This window comes from Thermobia domestica, chromosome 14 (assembly GCF_964235325.1).
Source record: "Thermobia domestica chromosome 14, izTheDome1.hap1.1, whole genome shotgun sequence".
In the NCBI taxonomy this organism is placed as follows: Eukaryota; Metazoa; Arthropoda; class Insecta; order Zygentoma; family Lepismatidae; genus Thermobia; species Thermobia domestica.
Window position 1 is genome coordinate 41,792,607 of NC_137467.1, and position 23,113 is coordinate 41,815,719.

Consider the following 23,113-nt stretch of genomic DNA (forward strand, 5'->3'; position numbering starts at 1 on the left):
GCTGTACTTCGACAATCCACTGTCCATATACTGAGTACAAGCAGTTACTTAAAATGATTTTTACACACCAAATCCTCTGTTGGTGTGAATTCATTAACAACTGCCTTCTATGGTTACATAAAAAAAAAAAAAAAAAAAAAAAAAAAAATCTTAATAGGCCTCCACCATCCCCAACGCTCTATTTTTTTTATTTTTCAAAATAGAGTATAAGCTTACTTTCTTACTGTAAATATATATTGTGAGTCAAATTTCCTGTATTTCGAATACAATAAAATACTAGAGCCATACAATGATTATATACTAACGATATATTTTTAACATGTCGGCACTCTGAATACACTCATAAAATAAGGATGTATCCTCACTTGTTCTCTCTTTGACTACCTAAAACCAATGAACCTTACTTTTTTTTCTGTAGGATTTGAATTTTTGATTTAACTTGTTTTTCATTCAAAACTTCAAGTTTTAACACCTGTCAGCGCTCTTCTAGTTTTCTTTTAAAGCATCATCATCATCATCATCATCCTTCTGAATCTGCCTTGAATCTTTGAAGTGTTTTTCGTATCTTCTTTGGGCAGCTAAAAATATTCTCTGATTCTTCTGTGAAATATAACAGACTTCCCTGACTTCGAGCATAGATCCGTTTTTTTTTTTTTTTTGTTTTTTTTTTCCGGTATATTATGAAACATTTTTCTGGACTTTCTTGACCATCAAGGTCAGACTTAGCCCTGCCCTATACGGCAGTGGCGAATCCAGAATGTAAAAACTAGAGGGAGAGGGGGGAGGGGGAGTTAGTCAGAATTCAGACTATGATAGGTATATCATGAGTTGACGCACATCATTTTAATTTGAAATCCATTTACACACTTTGTTCACAGGAACTAGGCATATCTAATGTTTCAAAACTCTTTCCAATAAACATTAAAAAGCAATGCTTAATATAAACTTTGAAAATAACATAAATAATACTTCAATTACTTTTATCATTCGAAAAAGTGGAGGGAGGCTAGGCCTTAGGCTAGATCCGCCACTGGTACACGAGCTAAATTAACGACTTTCGCTGGACTTTTTGAGTTTTTTTCGTGAATAACAGACGTCTGAAGAAGTTTTGACACTTATTCTGTCACTACGTTAAGTCACTGACATGAAGATCGGGTTACTTTATAAACACATTTTGAACTTTTGGTGCAACAGTGCATAAAGTACATAATGAGTGACTTAACCTGGTGCGCAAGTCTACAGAATAAGCGGTCGAAATAGTTTAGGAAGAAAAACTTACAGACGCAATTAACAACTTTGTTTCACTTATCTTTGTAATAATTTGCACTAAAAGTCCGTTAATTTCTGTCTTTACGTAAAATGGATCCTCCCTTAATGGACATCTTTAACTAGCGGACACATCCGAATTACGGACATACTTTCTTTTGTACTGGCAAAAGTATATGGAATATAATGTGAAACCTTTTTTTTACGGACACATTCAGATACGGACACGGACAACTTTCTTTTACTCCAAATATTTTAGAAATATCTTGATAATGAGCAGAAATTATCCTTAGCTGATGCGTATTCAGCACAGAAAATACCTTCTGCGATTTCAAAATTGTCACTCAATTGATCCCTTCCAGTAATCCAGCAATTACAAGCAAACTTCGATCAGAAATTAGTGTCCGCGCGATTACATGGTAGACATCTATTATGAACTTATCCCCAAGAAATTCATACCCTATCGTGACTGGTTAGGTATGTCTACATATGCAGTGTCTTGCATATTCTTATTGAGTTACTTCTACATTTAATACCGTCAATAAACGAATTAAGGGACTTTTATCGTCGTATGACTAGCAGTTGAGAAAACAAATATTACACAAGCATTATACTAGATATGGCCAGAAAATTTCGCATCCGGGTTACGCAGTGCCTATATAAACACATCCCCCAGCGATACTTTTGTTTCTTTACAGAGTAGGGTTTTGGCCCAGTAGTTCGAACACTGAGTATGGTATTTCGATATTAGGCTATATTTACAGTATATCTAATGTATTTACTGTATACAATTACTACCTAAGCTGTAAGTAATCTAAGCCTATATTTACATTTGGAACTAATATATTTAATACGTACTGCGTACAGCTACGATTATTATGTGACTATTCTAAATTTATGTAACCTCTCTGTAACAAACACATATCAAATACGGACAAATTATCATGTCTCTTCGGATGTCCGTTATTTACAAGTTTCACTGTATTAGTAAGAACAACTTACCGAAACTTTGACTCCTGGACCTGGCGCCATGGGAAGATAGTTATCATGCCCTTGACCTCCAGATCTCCTGTCGACATCCAGTAGCTCTCTGGAGCCTCGGTGGGAATCGATGATAAATCTGTCTCTGGGAGACGGTGATGGTCCAGTACTCGAATTCGACGAGATGCTCATTTGGTCAAGATCTCGATCACGGGGAGTTTGGTACAACGACGAATGTCTTGAGCTTAAGTCGGACAATTCTTCTGATAAATAACTAGATTCTAATGACTTTGGTGCTGGTGGGGTTTGGTACGTATTATCCGACCCTCTGTAATAAAGAAACAATCATACAATGCAATAATATGAAAACATGATCTAGTTTTCTTAATTTATTAAAATATCAAAAAGTAATGATCTATATACTGTACTCTAAATCATCTTTACAAAATTGTAATGCTCCGCTATTATACATCTACACCATCGCATTACAGGATATTCGGAAGAAGGGTAGTAAGCGTTCTGGTCCTCATCATATGATGTTAAAATTAAAATGTAAGAAAACTTTCTTCGAATCGTTATTAGATAATAGTCGAATTGAGAATATACGTGTAAATTAGTGTTTTGTGCTGAATAATTTAGATTAAATATGACTAAATTAATCAAAGCCTCGGATCGACATGTACATTGCAAAGTCCAACTGTATCATAGTAATATTTTGCCCCTGATACCGTATGCAGTTAAGAAGATACATAGGTGAAAAACAATATTTTATGATTTTAATTTATGAGTATATCGAATGTCTGATGTTATCTTTGGAAACAGCTTGATGGAATCTAATGTTAAGTAATGTTGATGAAATATGAATTATTTTAATGTAATGAAAAGTATTCGACGATTATGAATGTATAATGAATATTAATGATAATAATACTTGAAATGTTTTAATGTAAAATATAATGTAGAAAAAGCTGTTCAAAAGTTAGAAAGAATTCGATTAAAATCAAGTAATCATATGTTATTTTGTCTGAACCTATACTGCGTGATCAGTATGATAAATCATGTGGCTTTATGCATAGATTGACTATCTATTCACCAATTATCAGAGCGTATGTATCAAATGGTATAATCCGTACTATACTGTTGGAGTTTCTCATCAGCACACCGAACCATCAAATTTCTTTTACAAGGAAAACACGTACCAGTGAGAGTAGGTGCATTTCAAAATCTACAACAATGAAACATTTTTCATTGACTTTCTGTTTATAAATCATAATTACTTTAGTTTCATATCCACGTTTTCTTCCACATATCTAATGGATACTTTTGGCAGCGAAATCAAACTCAAAAACATAAACATATAATTACTGGATAACACATAAGAAGAAGTCCCTTCAAACATGTCTCGAAACAGATATAAGGTAGACATTTATAGTTACATTTATTATTCTTATTTCCTTGTATTAGACTTCTTGAACAGGTCCAGAGAGCCCTGCGCGAGCTGGGATCGAACCAGTGACATCATGCACTAGAGGTGAACGCTCTACCACTGAACCATCGCGGCCCCCCTGATTTCCCTACGAGTACCGACCCCAACGTTGAGAAACCATAGTCTATAGGAATAACGAACGGATGTTAAAGATTTCCTTTTACATTCGTAAAGTCCAGAAGGTATAACGTCGTTGGCTTCCCGCGCTTGGACATGCTCGTCACCGGGTGGTGTGGTAAGAGGATAGCCAATCACCACCCAACATTTACCGTGCTTAGCGAGCCACGAGTAACCAAGCTGGCAACTCCCCATAAACGTCACTACAACTTTTCGCGGGAAGCCAACGACGTTACACCTTCCGTACTATAAAATTCTACAATTATTAGCGTTTAATAGATCAAAATTATACAGAGATGAGATATATATCAATGGATAGATCTAATTAAGGTGAACAAAATGGCATGGGTGAATGTAAATCCTCATGCGTAGTTTTCGAGAAAATGTAGAAAAAATATATTTTTCGTTAACTTAACAATTGACGTTTTACGATAATTTCGTCAACTATTAAGATGAATCTTAGGTAGAACCTCATCAAATTTCATTATAACACTAGCAACAGGACAGTACACAGAATGATCAACGGAATTTAGTTCAAAATTATAATTTAGTGTAAATATAATTTTCTGGGAAAATGAGGCACACACATACACATATATACCTATGTCATTAGATCACGTCAAGCTGAATGAGATGCTTGAGAGTAAATCCTCATGAGAGGAGTTCCTATTTATTTGGAAAGCAAGAATTCCTGTCTTTTTCATGTTTTTCAGGTCACGATTTACAAATTTCTAGGTCCATATATAATGTTAAAAAAGAAAAAAAGAAAAGCAACTACATTCTTCACGATAACAGGGTTCGACAATCACTATGCATGTACATGTATAGAGTGGGTACGTAGGTGGAGAAATTGTGTAAAACAAACTAACTTCCTTTATAAAATATCCACTACCAAACAGCCGGAGTATGTAAAAAAGGGGAATGAGTTCTGAATCTGTACTTAAATTTCCTCACTTTTGCAGGTTTATTCAGCTTTTCTTGAAATTCCATGACATTTCCAAACCTTTTTACGGGAAAGCTGAGCTTCTTGATTTCTGCAAGCCTTTTTACGAGAAAAATGAATTCCTTGACTTTTGCAGGACTTTTTATGAGAAAGTTTAATTCCCTGACTTCTCCAGGCATTTTATGAAAACGATGAGTTGCCTGACTTTTCCAGGCCTTTTTACGAGGCAGCTGAATTCCCTGACTTTTACAGGCCTTTTTATGAGAAAGCTGGGTTCCCTGACTCTTGCAGGACATTTTACAAGAAAGCTGAGTTACCTGACTTTTCCGAAACTTTTTACAAGAGCTGAATTTCCGACTTTTTCAGGACTTTTTTTTTACGAGAAAGCTGATTTTTCCACGTCGATGGGAACCCTGCATGAGTACGGTAGTTTAGGAAAAAACGAACTTTTATGGCGCTAAAAGTCTTATTATTCGTGGCCAATTTTAAGCAGTTGAATGGCAGTTTTTATTTTTCTGGAATAGATTATGTGTTTATAGGTTATTATTTACTCATATACTATATATATATATATATATATATATATATGTACTATTACGTAGCAGATTGTATCTACTAATGTTTGATTTCTTCTAACAATAATACATATACGAGGTGTGTTCAGAAAGAAACCGAACCTTTGAAATAGCACGCCAACCGGTAGATGGAGCGCGCTGCAGCTAAGCGCACCTAGCGGCAGCTTTACATAGCAAACTGCCATTTGCTTGTTTAGTTACGACTGTGAGTCGTCGAGCTACAGCCGCTGAAGTGAGCACATGCACAAGGTGTTTGTCGGTTAATGATACAGTGACAATGAAACAGCTTGAAAAACAACGCACGTGTGTGTGAAATTTTGCTACAAAATTGTCAAAACATTTATAGAGACATTTCAATTGTTTTTCAATTCATTTTGGGTTAGTGGTACAAAAAAAAAAAAAAAAAAAAAAAAAAAAAAGTATGCATGATTCGGTCAAAGATCTAGGTGATGTTGGTTGTGCTTTATGATTGGAAAGACAATGTCCATCGTGAAATTGTATCACGTGGTCAGACGGTAAACAGACAGTCGTATCAGGACACCTTAGTGCGGTTGAGAAATGTTGTGTGCAGAAAAAGGCCTGAATTGTGAGGAAACCAGACTTGGACGGTGCACCAGGCTAATGCGCCTACTTACGCTTGCGCAGTTTTCTGGCAAAGCATTACACTCCTATTGTGTCCCATCCGCCCTACTCTCCGGGCCTAGCCCCAACGGACGTTTTCCTGTTTCCCAAACTTAAAACCTCTTTGGGAGGACGTAGCTTCCAAACCAAGATGGGTTGCAGGACAGTGCGACAAGAGACCTGAGCACCATCTCAGAAAGTGTGTTCTAGGTGGCTTTTCAAAAATGGAAGAAATGTTGGGAACAGTGTGTTGCCAGTAAAAGGGACTACTTTCAGAGGTATAGTGCTTAGGATCTTGTACAGTCACCCACATAAGTACCAGGACCGCTGACCGTTATAATTCCATTACTTGGGGTCCAGGTACTTTTGCGGGAGACTGTACAATGAGCAGTAAAGATGTCATAGCAAAAGTTCGGTTCCTTTTTGAACACACTTCGTACTTGTACTAATATGGAATACGCCTACAGTGACATACATATTCTAACAGTGATAAGCAAATCCTAATAGTGATCACATTAACTTAAAAGAGAGAGAGAGAGAGAGAGAGAAAACTACTTACACAGACATGGCTGAAGTTCCCGATATTCTTCGATCATCGCCAACTTCTCTAGCTTTCGAAGGGACGTCGTAAAATTCCCAATGCGTGGGTGATGTGGTAGGAGATTCAATGACTCGGCCTCCCTTCGGTGTTAACCGAACATTCTCGTACGGACTCCCAAGCGACGGGTTAGGAATTGGCGGTAGAGGATTAGCGTTCTCTTTATCTTCACTGTCCGCTGGAGATCCAAGCATTGCCCGATGTTCTGGAAATTAAAAGAAACAAGAAAAACATGAGAAAAATCACGAAAATAAATTACAAGATCGATTATTGATCGATCCGTGATACAGTCTATTTTACATATATACACTGATCACCAGTTGAATTAGAGACAGCAGGATATTTGCAGAAACCGCTCTGTAGAGGCTCTATCGGTACATGTGAATAAAACGCATCGCGCGTGTACTGCTGCCATGTGCTTTCTCTCTCGGTATCCTTGCCAGTGGCTCTGTGCAGTATGTGATGGGTAAGTCGAAGGATTTGAGTGCATTTGACCATGGTCAAATCCTAGGGGCCAAACGATTTGTTGGCTCGATTTCAGATGTGGCTGCGGCACTCGGATTTTCAAGACCAACTGTGTCAAGGGTGTATCGTAAGTACCAAGCTTCCGGTAACACCGCATTCACACGGGCAAACTGCCGCGGTCAGGGGCGTGCCGTCGACAGGCATAGGCGCCGACTGGCCCGCATTGTAATAGCCAATAGACGGGCCACAGTGCGTCAAATCGCGGAGAGGTTCAATGCAGGGCAACAACACTGTGTTAGTAGCCACACAATCCACAACCACCTACTAGCCATGGGGTACAGAAGTTATCTGTCAATGCGAGTGCACCTTCTAACTGCAAAACACAGGAAACAACGTCTAGCATGGGCAAAGGGACACCGCCACTGGACCGTGGAAATTTGGAAAAAGGTTGCCTGGACAGATGGGTCACGTTTTGCATTGGTACATGCCGATGGATGGGTACGGGTACGTCGCCAACCGCACAAGTCAATGGATCCATCATGCCAGCAGGGAATGAGCAGGCCGGTGGTGGTGGTATTCTCATCTAGGGCGTGTTTGCGTGGACTGAAATGTGTCCCCTAATACATGTGACACGGTACCTCACAGGTGAACGCTACCGCGATCTTCTGGATAATCATGTCCTGTCATTTGCTCGGCTGCAACATCCGGATGGTGACCTCGTCTTTCAGCAGGACAATGCATCGGCCTACCGCTCTAGGATAGAAGTAGACTGGTTTGATGAACACTCCTCTGATCTGGCAACACTCCTCTGATCTGGCAACACTTCCTTGACCATCACGGTCACCGGACCTCAATCCCATCGAACACATCTGAGACATCATGGAACGACGCCTTCGGGCTATGGACCCTCTCTTCCGACTAACTTGCGGACTCTGTTGGGGACTTTGAAACATATATGGATTGAGATGCCACAACAACACTTCAGGCGCCTCGTGGAGTCCATGCCGCGAAGGGTAGCCACCGTTATCAGAGCGAAAGTGGCGCTACACGGTATTAGGTAGGTGTATCTAATTCAACTGGTGATCAGTATGGAGTGGTACCTTGGTATACGTCCGCTCTGGAAACGAAACATTTTGATTGGTATATGACTAATGTTTAAAATACGACTCGCGTGCTAGAACTTGTATGCATAAAAAAAGTCACGACACCGCAGGTTAATCTTGTTTATCTATCTAAAGATTGCAACGACTACCCACCATAGTCCGTACCATACAGCATTTAGTACGTACATATGCAAAGAGCGAGCAATAAACAATAGGCCTATTATCCTTTACACTCAAGGTAAGGACTTAATTCAGGCAAGTCTCAACAAGATCCACGTAGGGCAAAGAGACAGAAAAGAGAATGAGAGAATACACCAGAATATCAAATTCCTGACATTTTATTGGAAGCGGAGGAATATCTACTCTTCCTGCCTTCCCAAGACCACTTTAGTAGCACTTGAATAATCTTAGCAAAGTCAAGAGAAAGTTAAATTTTCATTTATTTCACCTAACTGCTATTGTATTTTAGTACTAAGCAGTTTAAATGTATTTTATTCAACCTCACCAACGTATAATATGTCAATAACAATATGATTTTTTTTTCATGGGAATGGATTAATATTTTTTCCCCTTATTTCTTATGAGAAAAATTAGTTTGGTATAAGTTCAAGGATCTAGGACGGATTAAGGACGTATATCGAGGTACTACTGCATACAGCCTATTAGGTAATCTAAAAATGGTGCCCACAGACCACACAAAATTATTCTGTAGGCCATAATAAAGATAAAGTACTATATAACAGTATACTCTCCGATGCCTCCTTCAAACCAAAAACTTGACGATGTGCAACTTAAAAAAAAAAAAAGCCATAGCATTGCTCTATGAAACTATCAAATAGTTACATCGATTAATTCCTGATGGCAATTAAAGCAGGTAGATGTTGATACTAATCCCATCTATTCGCATCTATTTGCATTGGGAAAAAAATGTAAATGATTTTTATACGGGCAAGGCACACTTACAATTAGTAATGTGACTGCCTACCTTGTGGGAAAAGTATGTCACAAGCACCTAATTAAAAATTTATATTTTGCATCTAATTAATAATTTACGTTTTGTTCAGAAGGAAGTAAAAATTGAAGGGAAAACTTGGAGGCTCTGGGAAGTGTGGACGTGTGCTCCTTTCGCTTTCCGTGTACATTTAAGTTGTTATTCTTGGGTTATCTTTCATAAGTGTTTGATGAAGGTGATGTTACACTGCCGAAACTGTTACACAGTATTATTTTAATATATCAAAACCGACCAAAGCACCATATATATGGTGCTTTGGTCGGTTTTGATTTATTAATAACTAACTCTGTGACCTATGAAACCCGGAGGTTCAATGCCGCGTTCACAAAAGCTCTCCTTTAACTTCTGTCCTTAGCCAACAGGATTCAGTTTCTACTTTGTATTCCTATATCTGTGAGATCCATCTCAATATTGTCCTCCCATATGCGCCTAGGTCTTCCTAATGGACGTTTTCCTATGGGTCTACCAGTCAAGACTTTGAAAGTGCTTTTACATTCTTCCATTCTGTCTACATGACCTGCCCACTTGAGCCTCCTAGACTTGATGACCCCAACAATGTTTGCTAAACGGTATAAATTATGCAGTTCCTCGTTATGAAGTTTGCGCCAATCCCTATTCTCGTTCCTTTTGGATCCAAATATTCGTCTCAGGATTTTATTCTGAAGTACTTTCAGTCTGCGTTCTTCACTCAAAGTAAGCGACCATGTTTCGTCACCATACAGTACAACAGGCATAATTATGACTTTATATATTTTAGGCTTCAAATTCCTCCAGAAAATTCGCGACAATAGAAGATTTTGAACTGAACAATATATGACATATTCGACAAAATCTATGAAATCCGAAGTTCTTTATTAACCATATTTAAAATTTCCTTCTCTCGTCATAGATTACTTAACAGATTGCTCAATTTGCTTCCTCTATTATGCTGAACAAGCTTCGACAGTCTCCCAGGTTTTGACTGCTTCTAGGGACTTGCCAAGATAAACATGTTGTTTAGAAATGCCAGTTATTTTTTGATAGAGGCTTCTTAGAAAGCTCTCCTACCATTGGGATGATTCACAACTATGGATTTGTTTCTTCATGATCCTAATCACAATAGTTAAGCCAATCTATTACTATTATTACTCACAAGGAACGGACATGAACGTGTCATCCGGGCATCCGAATTAAACCCAGTGCATTTGATAAACATAACAAAGATATGTTCATGCACAAAAAATTAGGTGCCATGGACAACAGAGTAAGTCCCTGGGACCCATTAACACTATTAGTATAAAGAAAATCGTAGACTCGCAGTGAAATAGCTGTTGCACCAACACTGTTCATTGGAAAGTCATGGTTTATAGTTCATTCTCTTCAGCATAAAACAAGCTTTACAGAGATGCTATGTATATATAGGGGTCCATAACGTACTTGAACAAGGAAAATCGTGAGAATGTCTGAAAAATTCCCTCCAGAAATCCCTCCCATCAACCTTGGACCCCTCTGTCCTGGCCCCGGGTAAAAGCACACAATCCAAATTTATCTCGAAAGATATTATAGGGGATAAGAAACGTGTGTACCAAGTTGTGTATTGGTATATGAGGGGAAAGCGGGTATTGTTATACTAGTTTTTCCCTCATACCCATTACGTCTTATCAATACAAAACTTGGTATTGATACTGAAGAGAATGCTGATGAGAATGAACTATAAACCATGACTTTCCAATGAACAGTGTTGATGCAATAGCTATTTCACTACAAGTCTACGATTTTCTTTATATTAACAGGGTTAATGGGCCCCAGGAATTTACTCCGTTGTCCATGGCACCTAATTTTTTGTGCATGAACATATCTTTGTTATGTTTATCGAATGGACTAGGTTTGATTCGGATGTCCGGATGACAGGCACATGTCCGTTTCTTGTCAGTCAAGTTGCTCATTTTTTCTACAACTAAGGGTGTCCAACTGTATTTCTGATATTTCTGCGTTTCTTTCTTGAGACTAGTTTCCTCTGGTAATTAAATAGTTGAATTGCATATGCAAAACAGATTAAGCGTAAGTTCAGCTTTAGGAATGATTGCCTGCAGAACTACTGATGTCGGAAACATATGTAGTGTTGAGTACTCTGCCTAACCTAAATCATGAAATGATGTCATATTTGGTACCCCTACGCATTTATGCATTCCAACATTACATATAAGTAATGTGTGGTTGCTTAAACTTCAGGGTCAATGAGATTAATTCTAAATCTCATTCAAGCGACGATTTTGGGGCCCTATTTTCATGGGAACAATTGACAAAAAGTATATTTATTCGCAAATCCTGCCGTCAATGTTATCAGCTTGTAAAAGTTGGATTTTTCTTTCAATTATAAGCGCTCAATGAAATGGAAAATAATTTACCAATCTGTTATATTAGATAATATCTACATCAGCGACTGTCAACCTATGGATCGTCGCACACTGGTGGGGTCTGAGAGAATGTTTGGTGGGTAGCAAAATTGTTATATTAGACTTAACTATTACATATAGCTCAATAATTTTGCTGGTAAATAATTAAGGGATGAATATTCTCAAATTTAAGATGAAGTAATAAGGCTCATCTCATTAACTATTACGAGATCATGTCACTCTTCGCTATTATGATTGGCGAAACATGGTAATGTTAGAAGAACGATGGCTCAGTGGTGGTATGCGTTTGTGGTAGACAACATTACGTCTGTGGGTTCTCATGTTTCCTGCCATATTCTTATCCAGCAATTCTTCCACAATCATTCATTTTCTTTGATCATCTGTCTCCCTTAACCTACAAATCATAATTATAGGACGTAAACCCAGATTGTTTAAAATTCAAGTTAAAAAAAAAATCGAATACTGGATGATGCAGTTTCAGAATAAGACTTTATATCCATTGAGCACAACCTCTCAGGAATTAAAAAAGAAAAATCAGCCACATTCATCCCTGAACATAACAATGTTTGACGATTTAGTCACAGAAGGGGGTCTTTCTTTATACTTTAGAGATCCATAAATATTAATATCAACTGAAGTGGGTCGCAGACAGCAGAAGACTGAGAAACTCTGCTCTATTAATTAAATATACTCATGATGCTGTGGCAAAGTTGCCAATGTGCCTTGACACTATGTAAAGGTCAAGAAATTACTCCGTTTTTATCTTTCGAATGACTGTCTTGATTATTTCTATCGTATCAACCCAATTAAAAATCCATATTCTTTAAACAATTCCCTGTATTCAATATTAATAGTAACAGACTGTATAGTATGTTTAGTAACAGGCAAAAAGTAATTTTAGTCTAATTCATACAATTATACAGGGCGATCCACATAGATCCTTTTTTTTTTTTTTTTTTTTTTTTTTTTTTTTACGTATTAACCCTTCAAAGAAATCACGACAAACATGCACCATGCGATCTGAATTACACAATAAATGTGAGGAAATCATTTCGTCGTGGCTGGCAAGGTTAGATCAGGTGAACTGGAAGGCCATGTGTTCTCTGAAATTGTATGGTCATCATAATTGGTTATCATAAAGGTTGCTTATGAGTCGCACGACGTCGTTAAACATGTGGCATGTTGATTTGTTTAAAGAAACTGTGGGGTTAGATAAGGATAAGGAACGTTCAGGAATCGTTCAGAAACACAGGATAAACTGCGCGGAACCATCTCCAATAAAGTTATTAAACACATAATTGAACCCATTTCAAACACATAAGTAAACAAAATGGGTTTATTTGTTTATATAAGAATATAGAGAACAGTTCCAAAATTTCCTGTGACGAAGTGAGTTTTTCACATGAACTGTATAATTCACAACTGATTTACATGTGTATAAAGTTGTAAGTTAATAAAACACTAAAGATTTATATGAGTCAGCTTGTAACACAGATTTATTATATCAAGAAGCATACGTACTTTTGATTATGGCAGTGATTTCTTGCGTTACGTGCGTCTGAAACTGGCCCAGAACGTCCATCACAGTTTTGTGATGTTGATCTTGAGCCTGCAGATCGACACCACCTTCCAATAAACTTCGGACCACTTCGACTTTCCCACAAAGTGCTGCTTCATGCAACGCTGTCCCTGCCGCTGTTCGAACATTCACATCGAAGCCAGCATTCAGCAACACACTAACCACTGCCCTGGAAAGATATCAATTAACAAATACATGAAATCATAAATATATTGAACATCTTTCGAACACTACTACAATCACTAAACAGAATAATTTTACATTCTAAAGATAAAACTTATGTTTCCAATGTGGAAGAATTGTTAGCACGGAAGGCTTGGATGCATGTCGCTCTGCGTTCAAATCTCAGTGAGAATGCAGAATTTTCGGTGCAGACTAAGGTTATGCACGAGACGAGATAAATTTTCGCAACGAGATTCGAGACAAGACATACCTCTTTTCGAGACGAGACTAGTCTTAACTTTTGTCTTGAACGTATGTTTAGTATATATCCTGCATCGTAGGACAGAAAGAGATCGTACTCGAATAAAAATGTGTTGAGTTGATTTTGAGTTTAGCGTCACTTTCAACAGCAAGACTATATGAGACGGGACCTACTGATTAACATGGAATCCGAAGCACATGAGCTCCAGCCGGGAATTGAACCCGGGTCTCTCACGCCAAAGGCGTGTGCTCTGATCGCTTAGCCACGAATGAGTTCTTACTCGAATAATAATAATAATAATAATAATAATAATAATAATAATAATAATAATAATAATAATAATAATAATAATAATAAAAACAAACATATTGAGTATTAAGAAAGCCAGAAATATCGACATTGTTATTAGATGCGTTGATCATGAACCACCATTCTGAATGAGCACTATGTGACTAAAGTCCTTCACGGGCTAGAAATACTACATTATTATTTATAGCAACTCAATAAGCATAATTTATTTGCTGCCGTAAAGGGTGTAATTCTACATTTCATCACTGTTTTAGCTTTTCATGTGTTAGTCGGTATGAAATTGTTACACATTCAGTACAAATGGAATGCAAGAATCAATATGACAATTACTTAAAATCTATGATTTAGATATATTCTTTTGCCGTATCTCAGTTTGCTCACAGACAGGGGTGGACTGGCCATAATCAAGTACCGGCCCGATGGCCGCTGCGCCCTCCTCACATCAGTGCCTTTGCGCCCTCCTCGGGAGGGACTAAGACCCGTCTTAGCCTCGGGAAGTCTCCTCTCTGAACATATTAAAAAAAAAAAACAAAGCTACATAATTATTTTATAAATTCGCTAGCCTTTGGCCAGCTAGGGCCCCACCCCAGACCCTGGTATTTGCTCGGCCTGCGGCCTCGCTCTTTCTGTTTTCGGCGTGGGAATGCTATTAATGATATTAGATTTACCCCTAGATATATAGATTTGACTCTAATATCGGTCACTTTGGACGATATTTACATATCACCCTTACCAACTCCATGCTCCGCCCCAAATTTCAGTATTTGCTCAATCTGCAGCCTCGCCCTTTCTGTCTTTGGCTTTGGGAATGTCATTATAATGATCTTATTGACCCTGAAATTTATAGATTTGACTCTAATATCGGTCATTTTGAATGATTTTTTATATCAACCATCCCACCCCCACTGCTCCGCCCCCAGATCCCGTCTTTACTCGGCCTAAGGCCTTTCCCTTTCTGTTTTAGGCTTTGGTGGTACCATTAATGATCTCAGCGACTTCGAAATATATTGATTTGACTCTAATCTCGGTCATTTTGGATCATTTTTGCATATCTCTCTTTCCCACTCCCGCCGTTAGGGGCGCTAGTGGCGTTATATACCAAGGCTGTTTTATGTCACACTATAACCTATATGTTTTCAAAATTTCGTTAAAATTATTTTTCTCGTTCTTACGTTATACAATAAACCATTCCTACTGTTATAACCCCGATTTAAATATCATTGGGTTCAAGTTTCCACCACCCCCCTCTGCAAAGTTGGGGAGACTTGGGGGTTGCTAACCCCGACAGTGTTGATTACCTGGTACCAAAGAATATTTATGCCAAGTTTGCTCAAAATCGGTTGAACTGTCTAGGAGGAGATGTGGAACATACTCATACATACATACAAACATACAATGGCATTTATAATATAGTAGATATACAGTATTATTTTACGTATACAGGGTTTGTCCGGAAAGTAATAGAACTGAGTCGATTAAAAAAAAAAAAAACAATCGTTACAATTCTTTAAAAACTTTCAAAATAGACTTCTTCTGCGTCGATGCAGCGCTGCCAGCGCGATTTCCAAGCATTGAAGGCGTCACGGAAGTCATTCTCCGGAATAGCCTTGAAAGCCGCGGTGCAAGCTGCTTGGATCCCCTCTGTCGTCTCAAAATGCTTGCCTTTCATCGGGCGTTTCAGGCGAGGAAATAGAAAGAAGTCCGGGGGCCACATCTGGGCTGTAGAGCGACTGCGGAAGCGTTGGGATGCCGGCCTTGGCAGGTAGTTGTTCACAAGAAAGGCGGTGTGAGCCGGGGCGTTGTCGTGGTGCAGCTTCCAGTCGACTCCAATGTCTCGTCGGACCCGATTGACCCTTCGTTTCAGTCTCTTGAGCACTTCCACGTAAAACTTGGCGTTGACGGTTTGTCCAGGAGGAACAAATTCACGGTGGACGATGCCTTTGATGTCAAAAAAGACAATGAGCATCATTTTCACTTTCGATTTGCTCATTCTTCCCTTTTATGGGCGAGGAGACGCCGGCGTGTGCCACTCGGAAGATTGCCTCTTTGTCTCGGGATCATACTCAAAGATCCATGATTCGTTACCTGTGATTACGTTATTCAAAAATTGGGGGTCACTTTCACACATGTTCAAATTTTCTTGGCACAATTCCACTCGCCGCAATTTCTGGTCGTCAGTGAGCACTTTTGGGACAATCTTCGCGCACACCTTGCGCATGTTCAAATGCTCCGTCACAATTTCATGAACCACAGTTTTTGGTAAATTTAACATCTGGGCAATTAAACGAATACTTAGTCGACGATCTGAGTTCAAAACTTCGCGCACACGAGTCACATTGTCGGTGTTTGTCGAAGTCGAAGGTCTTCCAGCACGGTCTTCATCGGCGACTTCTTCCCGGCCCTCCGAAAAGGCCTTGTGCCACCGAAACACACCACTTCTTGTTAAAGCATCATCTGGGTAAGCCTGCTTGATCATATCCAACGTCTCTGTAGCAGATTTACCGAGTTTAACACAGAATTTAATCGCGTACCTCTGCTCTAACGAACGCTGCATTTTCGGCTTGCACCACTCACAGAAACACTCGCGCGAAAAAGCCTGTCCTGACTCTCCGTGTTCTCGGAGACAACTGACCAGCCGCTCGTTCGTTAGCTAGGAACGCCCTCTACCGGATCCAGTCGTTGCGCGAACGTTCCGAAGTACAGTCATGGTGGAGTAAAATCAGTCCTATTACTTCCCGGACAAACCCTGTATATGCACATTGAAAAACTATACATAAACAAAATTATATGATGCCCAAATACATAATGTATATAGAATATACACTTGAAATAAAAACAGCAATTGCCAAAGAAGTTAACCAAGCTGGAGTTTTTTCTGTCATGATGGACACGACCCTAGATGTCTCTTCATATGACCAGTGCTCCATAGTGCTTCGGTATGTGTACAATGGATTTGTTCAGGAAAGAATTATTGCCCTCAAACATGTGATTTCAACAACAGGAGAGAACCTCTTTCAAACCCTCGAACAGTCTTTGGCTGAAGTAAAAATACCTATCGAAAAATGTGTGGCAGACGCTTTTGATGGAGCGTCAAATATGAGCGGACTATATAAAGGTGTAACAGCAAAGCTGAAAGAGATCAATCCGAAACACATTCACATATGGTGCTATTCACATGTATTGAACTTGGTGATAATTGACATCGTCCAGAGTATGGGTGTTTGTATACCGGTATCTTTCTTTGGGCTTCTCCAGGAAATCCAGATATTTTTGAAAGAATCCCAGAAACGACTTGAGGTGTACTTGGAACAAACCCAAGCGTTCGTCTTGAGGCTATTGGGATAACTCGATGGAGAAGTAAAAACAACGCTGCTGTAAAAAATATTTGGACACTTTCATTACTGGGCACCCGACTCAAAGCATGTCAGACCAAGAAAATCAAAACCAGTATATGTGGAACTCGTAGCAGCTTTAAGTGTGATTAGGAACTCGCAAGAATTCAATTCCAAAGTCAGATATGATGCAATGTCTCACATTCAAATGTTGTGGTCCTTTGAGACTATCATTGTGGCTATGATGATTTATTGATTTTTCAGCATACCACACCTTTATCAGATTACTTGCAAACAAAAAACACAAGACTATGTCCAAGCTTGGCGCCTGATATCCCCAACTCAAAATAAATTGAAAGAAGCTAGGGACCAGTTTGAAAAAGTCTACAAAGCAGCAGAACACTTTGCAACAGAAATGTCAAATAGTATTGCAGGACTCATTACAGATGTTCCTAGTCTAGAAAAAGTTATTATAGAAACAGAATTGCCTGAGATAAGATGTAGAAAAAGAAAGAAAATGGCAGGGGAATCAGCTTCTGATGAAGTAATTGAATACAGATTTCAAGTAACCGTTTTCAACTGTGTTCTAGACCAAATTTCTAACAGCATGCAGGAACGATTTGCTGAAAATCAAAGCTTATACTTAGATTTAGAGTGTTTTGATCCTAAGAAGTTCAAGAGTTTAAGTCTGGCTTCGTTGTCACTGAAAATAATCACTGAAATTAATTCTGGTTGTGAAGAGGGAAAACTTAAAAATGAGCTTCTTTCGTTTTCATCAATGTGGGAAGAGTTTTCAAAATCCCCTTACAAGAACCAAGAAAAGAATCAAGAAGCTGTTGAGGTTCGTACGATTGAAGATTTGATTGAAGAAAACAAGTTTTCTGAAGATTTCATGGAGGATGAGGAGGAATATTTGGGGCCGACTGACGATATTGTGGATTTAAGGTCTATAAAATGTGATGGAGTGAAGTGCAATTCTTGCTTTAAGTGCGCCTTCGATGTGATTCTGCAGTACAATATGTACTCAAGACTCTACACAGAATTATTCAAAGTTTATAAGTATCTCCTTACATTACCGGCAACACAAGTGTCCTGTGAGCAAGCATTTTCAAAGCTCAGATACATAAAAACAAGACTCCGTTCAAGACTTTAAAGATGAACTGGATCTGGAATCATTGTTCTGGATCTGGATCTGGAAAGAAAGATCTGGAATCATTGTTCTCAGTGTGCGAATTAGATAATCTATATGAGGGGGGGGGGGATAAAATTAGGCCATCAGAACATAAAGTCTGAAGGTGCAAATTTCAAAATGAGACAATAATGCCTTACCCCCCCCCCATATATATATGTGTGTGTTTGTGTGTGTGTGTGTGTGTGTAGGTGTGTGTGTGACATCTGTAATAAAATAGAGATTTATTAATTTAATAAATCTACCGACAATAACTATGCACGTATATATTGTCTGACATACGGTGTACACACACACACCCCACCAAACCTTTCTGAACGTGTTTAAATGAGCTCACTATTGTAGCTCTTTAAGGTTTATTTAGTTGATAATTCGGCCCGAGCGATAGCCATGATCACAAGCATATGTTAATTTTTCCACTCATATTGAAATCTTCCACTTTGCGTTATTACATACAGGTAGAAAAGAAAAACTTCAGTCTTATGAAAACCACTAAAATTATCAGTTAAACCGGACATATTTTTTTTAAAAAAAAGAAAATCTAGATATTAGCCTATCAAACAAGAAATGGATTGTTGCTGGTACCGATTTCTGACATCAAGGTCAAATCGAAGGCCAAATATTTAAAATCTCTCAATTCAAATTTCGAGCTTGTGCTTCTACTCCCCGCTAAAGCTGCGCTCTTCACGACTTTTTTCCCTCCAAATATCGATTCCGTGATGGGGCTCAGGAAGTCAACACTTACAATTACTTTACTGTTAGGTTGCAGATGAGTTGATTAACTATCGGCTACGTTATTCAAATAAAGTTTTTCAGACAACATTATTAGTCTGGACAGCAAAATGTACAGCGAAAAGAAAAATGGAAAAATGAAAGATTAACTTAAAAAAAAATATACCGCTCCAGTTGAAATGCTTATACAGACGCGGACAATGACACGGAGAACCGGTCGTATTAACAAATACTGAAACAAATCTTCAATTATGCGCTTATTCATCTAAAAATCACCTTCACTAACATGTCTGCTTACTAGGAGCGTATCCCCAGCGTGTACGTTAATATATACTTACGAGAGAATACCTATTTCTCAGATTTTGAGTACAGTTTCAAAAGTTCATTTCGGTAAACTGTAAAAGGCAATGATTACTATGCTAATTATCACAAATTAAATGCAACTTTTGAGTTGTATACACACAAACTACTAGGGAATGAACACCATGTGCTAACAAAGAGTACACTGGAAAATGAAATAACATGTTATAACAAAAATTAAAATAAGATGATAATGGATACAAATGTAGGCGATGAATATGACATGTCCGAACTTCGCCAAGTATGGTAGAAGAAGCTATTTGTTTACTTCTTCTTGGCCAACCGCTAAGAACATTTATAAATCTATATGTGGCTTTGTTATACGCAATTAGTACATTCAAATTCACAAACGATGACGAACTGAAGGGTACGAAGGTACAGTTGCAAGTAACAACCTTAGTCATAATAATATAGTTCAACTAAACAACGTTGAAAATAGTGGGTAATTAGGTGGTAAGTAGAAATGACCAAAACTGAATAGTTTACATCGATCATTCCGAAGAAATTTGAACTTATACTGAGCATAGTTTGGGGGAGAAAGTGAGCAACCCCGGTGAGGATACTTCAGCTGACTTCTTCGGGGTGAACAAAATATGATTGAGGGGGAAAATCCCCCTCATCCCCCTGGTAATTCGCATCCTGATTGTTTTTGATGAACTCAGAAAGAGACATTCTGACCAAAATAGACAACAATCTTATTGACAAAATGTGTGAGAAAACCAAGGAGATGCGAAGGCTCCTTCAAGCATAAAGCAGTGACTTTACTTTCATTTTCCAGTTTTGTTTTTGAATTTCTTTTTTTGCTAGGTAGGTATACAGCTATATAATTCTGTATAATTCTAAATTTACTTTTGTTAATTTGTAGTAAATGTTTCATGTATACTTTTTATCAACGGTTTTAAAAATAGATGAAAAATAAGTTAATTTTATGATGAACATAGCTTTAAAAGGACAAAAGTATGAAAAATAGCATAAGCCCCAAACTTGACTCAAATCTTCAGTTATAAATAGGGTGTTAACAAATGTAGCCGAAGAATTTAAACAACTGGTGTGATTTTTGTAGTCTCAGTTAAAGTGTGGAGATTTATATAGGCCTAATATATTTAGTACTCAAAGTCTCTTTGTTTATGAAAATATTGAATTAGTATAATTCTATCGTGATTAACTGCAATAGCTACTTAATCTTTTGTTGTTTTTTGTGTACTACCAGGGCAAGCCCCCCGCCTCTTCCTTTAATTAAGAGGGGGTATTCCACACAAGCGAGAGCCTCGGATGGACGGCGCCCTCCCAGAGTATATGACCGCGCCCTTTTTACATAGCCAGTCCACCCCTGCTCACAGAGCATTCAGAATGAGGAACTCAATGATAATAGTGTACCTACACTTCTTAACGTAAATCTACTTCTTTGACTCTATGCTTTCTTGGTATACTTAGATAAACGCAAATAATGACTTGAGTAATAAAGCAATCCAAAAGCTACCTGAAAAGAAGAAAAAAGAAAGAACAAAATTGCACAAGCACTGAGGAATCCCCATGTTTTGAGAACCACTTGACATCTGAAATAAATTCCCACTTTCTTCATTCCACCATTTCATTCATTCTTCATCATCACCGTCTCCTTTAGCTTAGCCCAGTGTTTCCCAAAGTGTGGGTCGCTACCCACTGGTGGGTCGAGGGTCGTTTTTTGATGGGTCGCGATAAGTTTCCCTTTACGGATGGGCACGAGCGAGTTCGAGCGAGTTTTCATTGAAACTCGACTGGACTCGAAACAGACATCTTTGAGCTCGACTCGAGAACTCGTCTTGAAAAATTTCCTCTAACTCGACTCCAAACTCGACTCGAATTTGACTCGAGTCGAGCCAAAACGAGCCAAATGCTGCGTGTAGTTTCAAGTACTTTCTTCAAGTAACCTACATAGACAATATAATTATCATCAATGATACTACATTATTATTATTATTATTATGAAAGATACGTGGTTTGTATTTGAATACTAAAAACTAGTTGACTGCTGAACTCGGTAGTCGTTAAGTCTAGGAGGCAAGGACATCGTTCACGAGGTTCTGGGTTTGAGTTCCGGAGAAGCAAGAATGGGGACTCGAACCAAAAATCATTAAAAGTTAGAGGGCGCTGGCCACACATGTTCAAAACTGATTGGTCCGGGTTTAGGGTTCTCAACGGCTCGAGCGGCTCGGATCACAGCTCATTCCCTATCGAGCCAAGCCAACAGCTCACCCACTCAAACCGACACGAGCCGAAACAAACCGAGCTGATGGCTGACTCCAATCGAGCCGGCTCGAGACGATGGCTCACCTGACCCGAGTCGGTGCCTCATCTCAACCAAGCCGGCTCGAGCCGTTCGCTCAATTGAACCGAGCTAAGTCGGTTAACATCCCTACACGGTTTGGGCTTCTGCTTCGGCTCAAAACTTTCACCGTGCAGGTCTCAGCCTTGGTGGTGAGAACTACAGTATATACTTATGTTACTGCTCACGACATTTGAGGCTGTCTCGTTATAAAAATCCATTATTGTCTTGTTAATCGAGACGAGGTGAGATGCGAGCAGTGTCTCGCCTTGTGAGCAACACTAAAAATATTCCACATTCCTGCTTACATTTCTCATAGCTTTTGCTTTCCACTCTAATCAGGCAATGATTTTAAAAGGAGTTAAAACGAGCTAAACGAGCGAACCATTTTTCAAACTCGACTCGACTCGAAACTCGACCTCAAAACAGTGACTCGGGTCGGAAATTACCTTTGACTCGACTCGAATTCGCTTCGAGTTTCGAGTAGAGTAGAGTTTTAGCTCGACTCGTGCCCATCTCTATTTTTCTTTTAATATGAAAATTTTATTTTGATACAGAAACTTTTGTTGGAGTTTTATTCAGAAAACGAAAATTGGAGGTGTTTGTTAATGAGGTGAAGGGTGCGTTGTTACTCAGAGCCTTCCCTTGTTGTACAGTCAGTAGAGATGCTGGATTAGAGTGGAAAAAGAGTGGGTGGGTCAAAATCTGTCACGGGTTAGTAGGACATTGCATTGGAAGTAGTGTCAACACTGTGTGACCTTTCTATGCGCATGTGTACAACTTAACACTTTTTGCACATGTGTACAATTTCATATAACAGATACCTTTATTGAGAAAGAAATTTATATTGCACTTGCTCAATCGTGACCGACTGATTCTCGTACCGACAGGGACACAATATTTATAAATTTACATTACAATTTAGTTTTAAAATGAGGTATTTACGACAGACATAAAAGAAATCAACTAAACTTTGAATTATTAAAATTTAAGCATCGAGTTCTACTTTGTAACATTCATTTTCGCTCGGAGTGTTCACAACATCCCCAATAAATTACATGTTAATCACTCATATGAACTATTATTGAACTAACTTGAATTAGAGATATGATTTACAAAATTTAAATACACAACCATTACGTAGAGTGTCAATGTGTATTTGAATAAAAGTAGGTGGGCCACAAAATTCTTTTTATTGTTTAAAGTGAGTCGCGATAACAACAAGTTTGAGAACCACTGGCCTAGCCGGCATAATCGTGGGACGTAAAACTAAAAAATTTCATTTCATATTCAAATTCAAGAGAAAATGCGAAATGGTCA

At 38.5% G+C, this 23,113-nt stretch overlaps 1 protein-coding gene across 3 annotated transcripts in view; it reads right to left on the reverse strand.

The window, feature by feature from the left end:
- LOC145669648 (ankyrin repeat and sterile alpha motif domain-containing protein 1B-like) overlaps positions 1-23,113 on the reverse strand; it is a 332,601-nt gene that overhangs the window by 138,632 nt on the left and 170,856 nt on the right. For all 3 annotated transcript variants that reach the window (XM_081737896.1, XM_081737895.1, XM_081737894.1), the window contains exons 6-8: positions 13,085-13,311; positions 6,549-6,792; positions 2,269-2,575 (exon numbers count right to left, since the gene is read on the reverse strand). In XM_081737896.1, the coding sequence (XP_081594022.1) occupies positions 2,269-2,575; positions 6,549-6,792; positions 13,085-13,311 (778 nt within the window). The remainder of the gene's footprint in view (positions 1-2,268; positions 2,576-6,548; positions 6,793-13,084; positions 13,312-23,113) is intronic.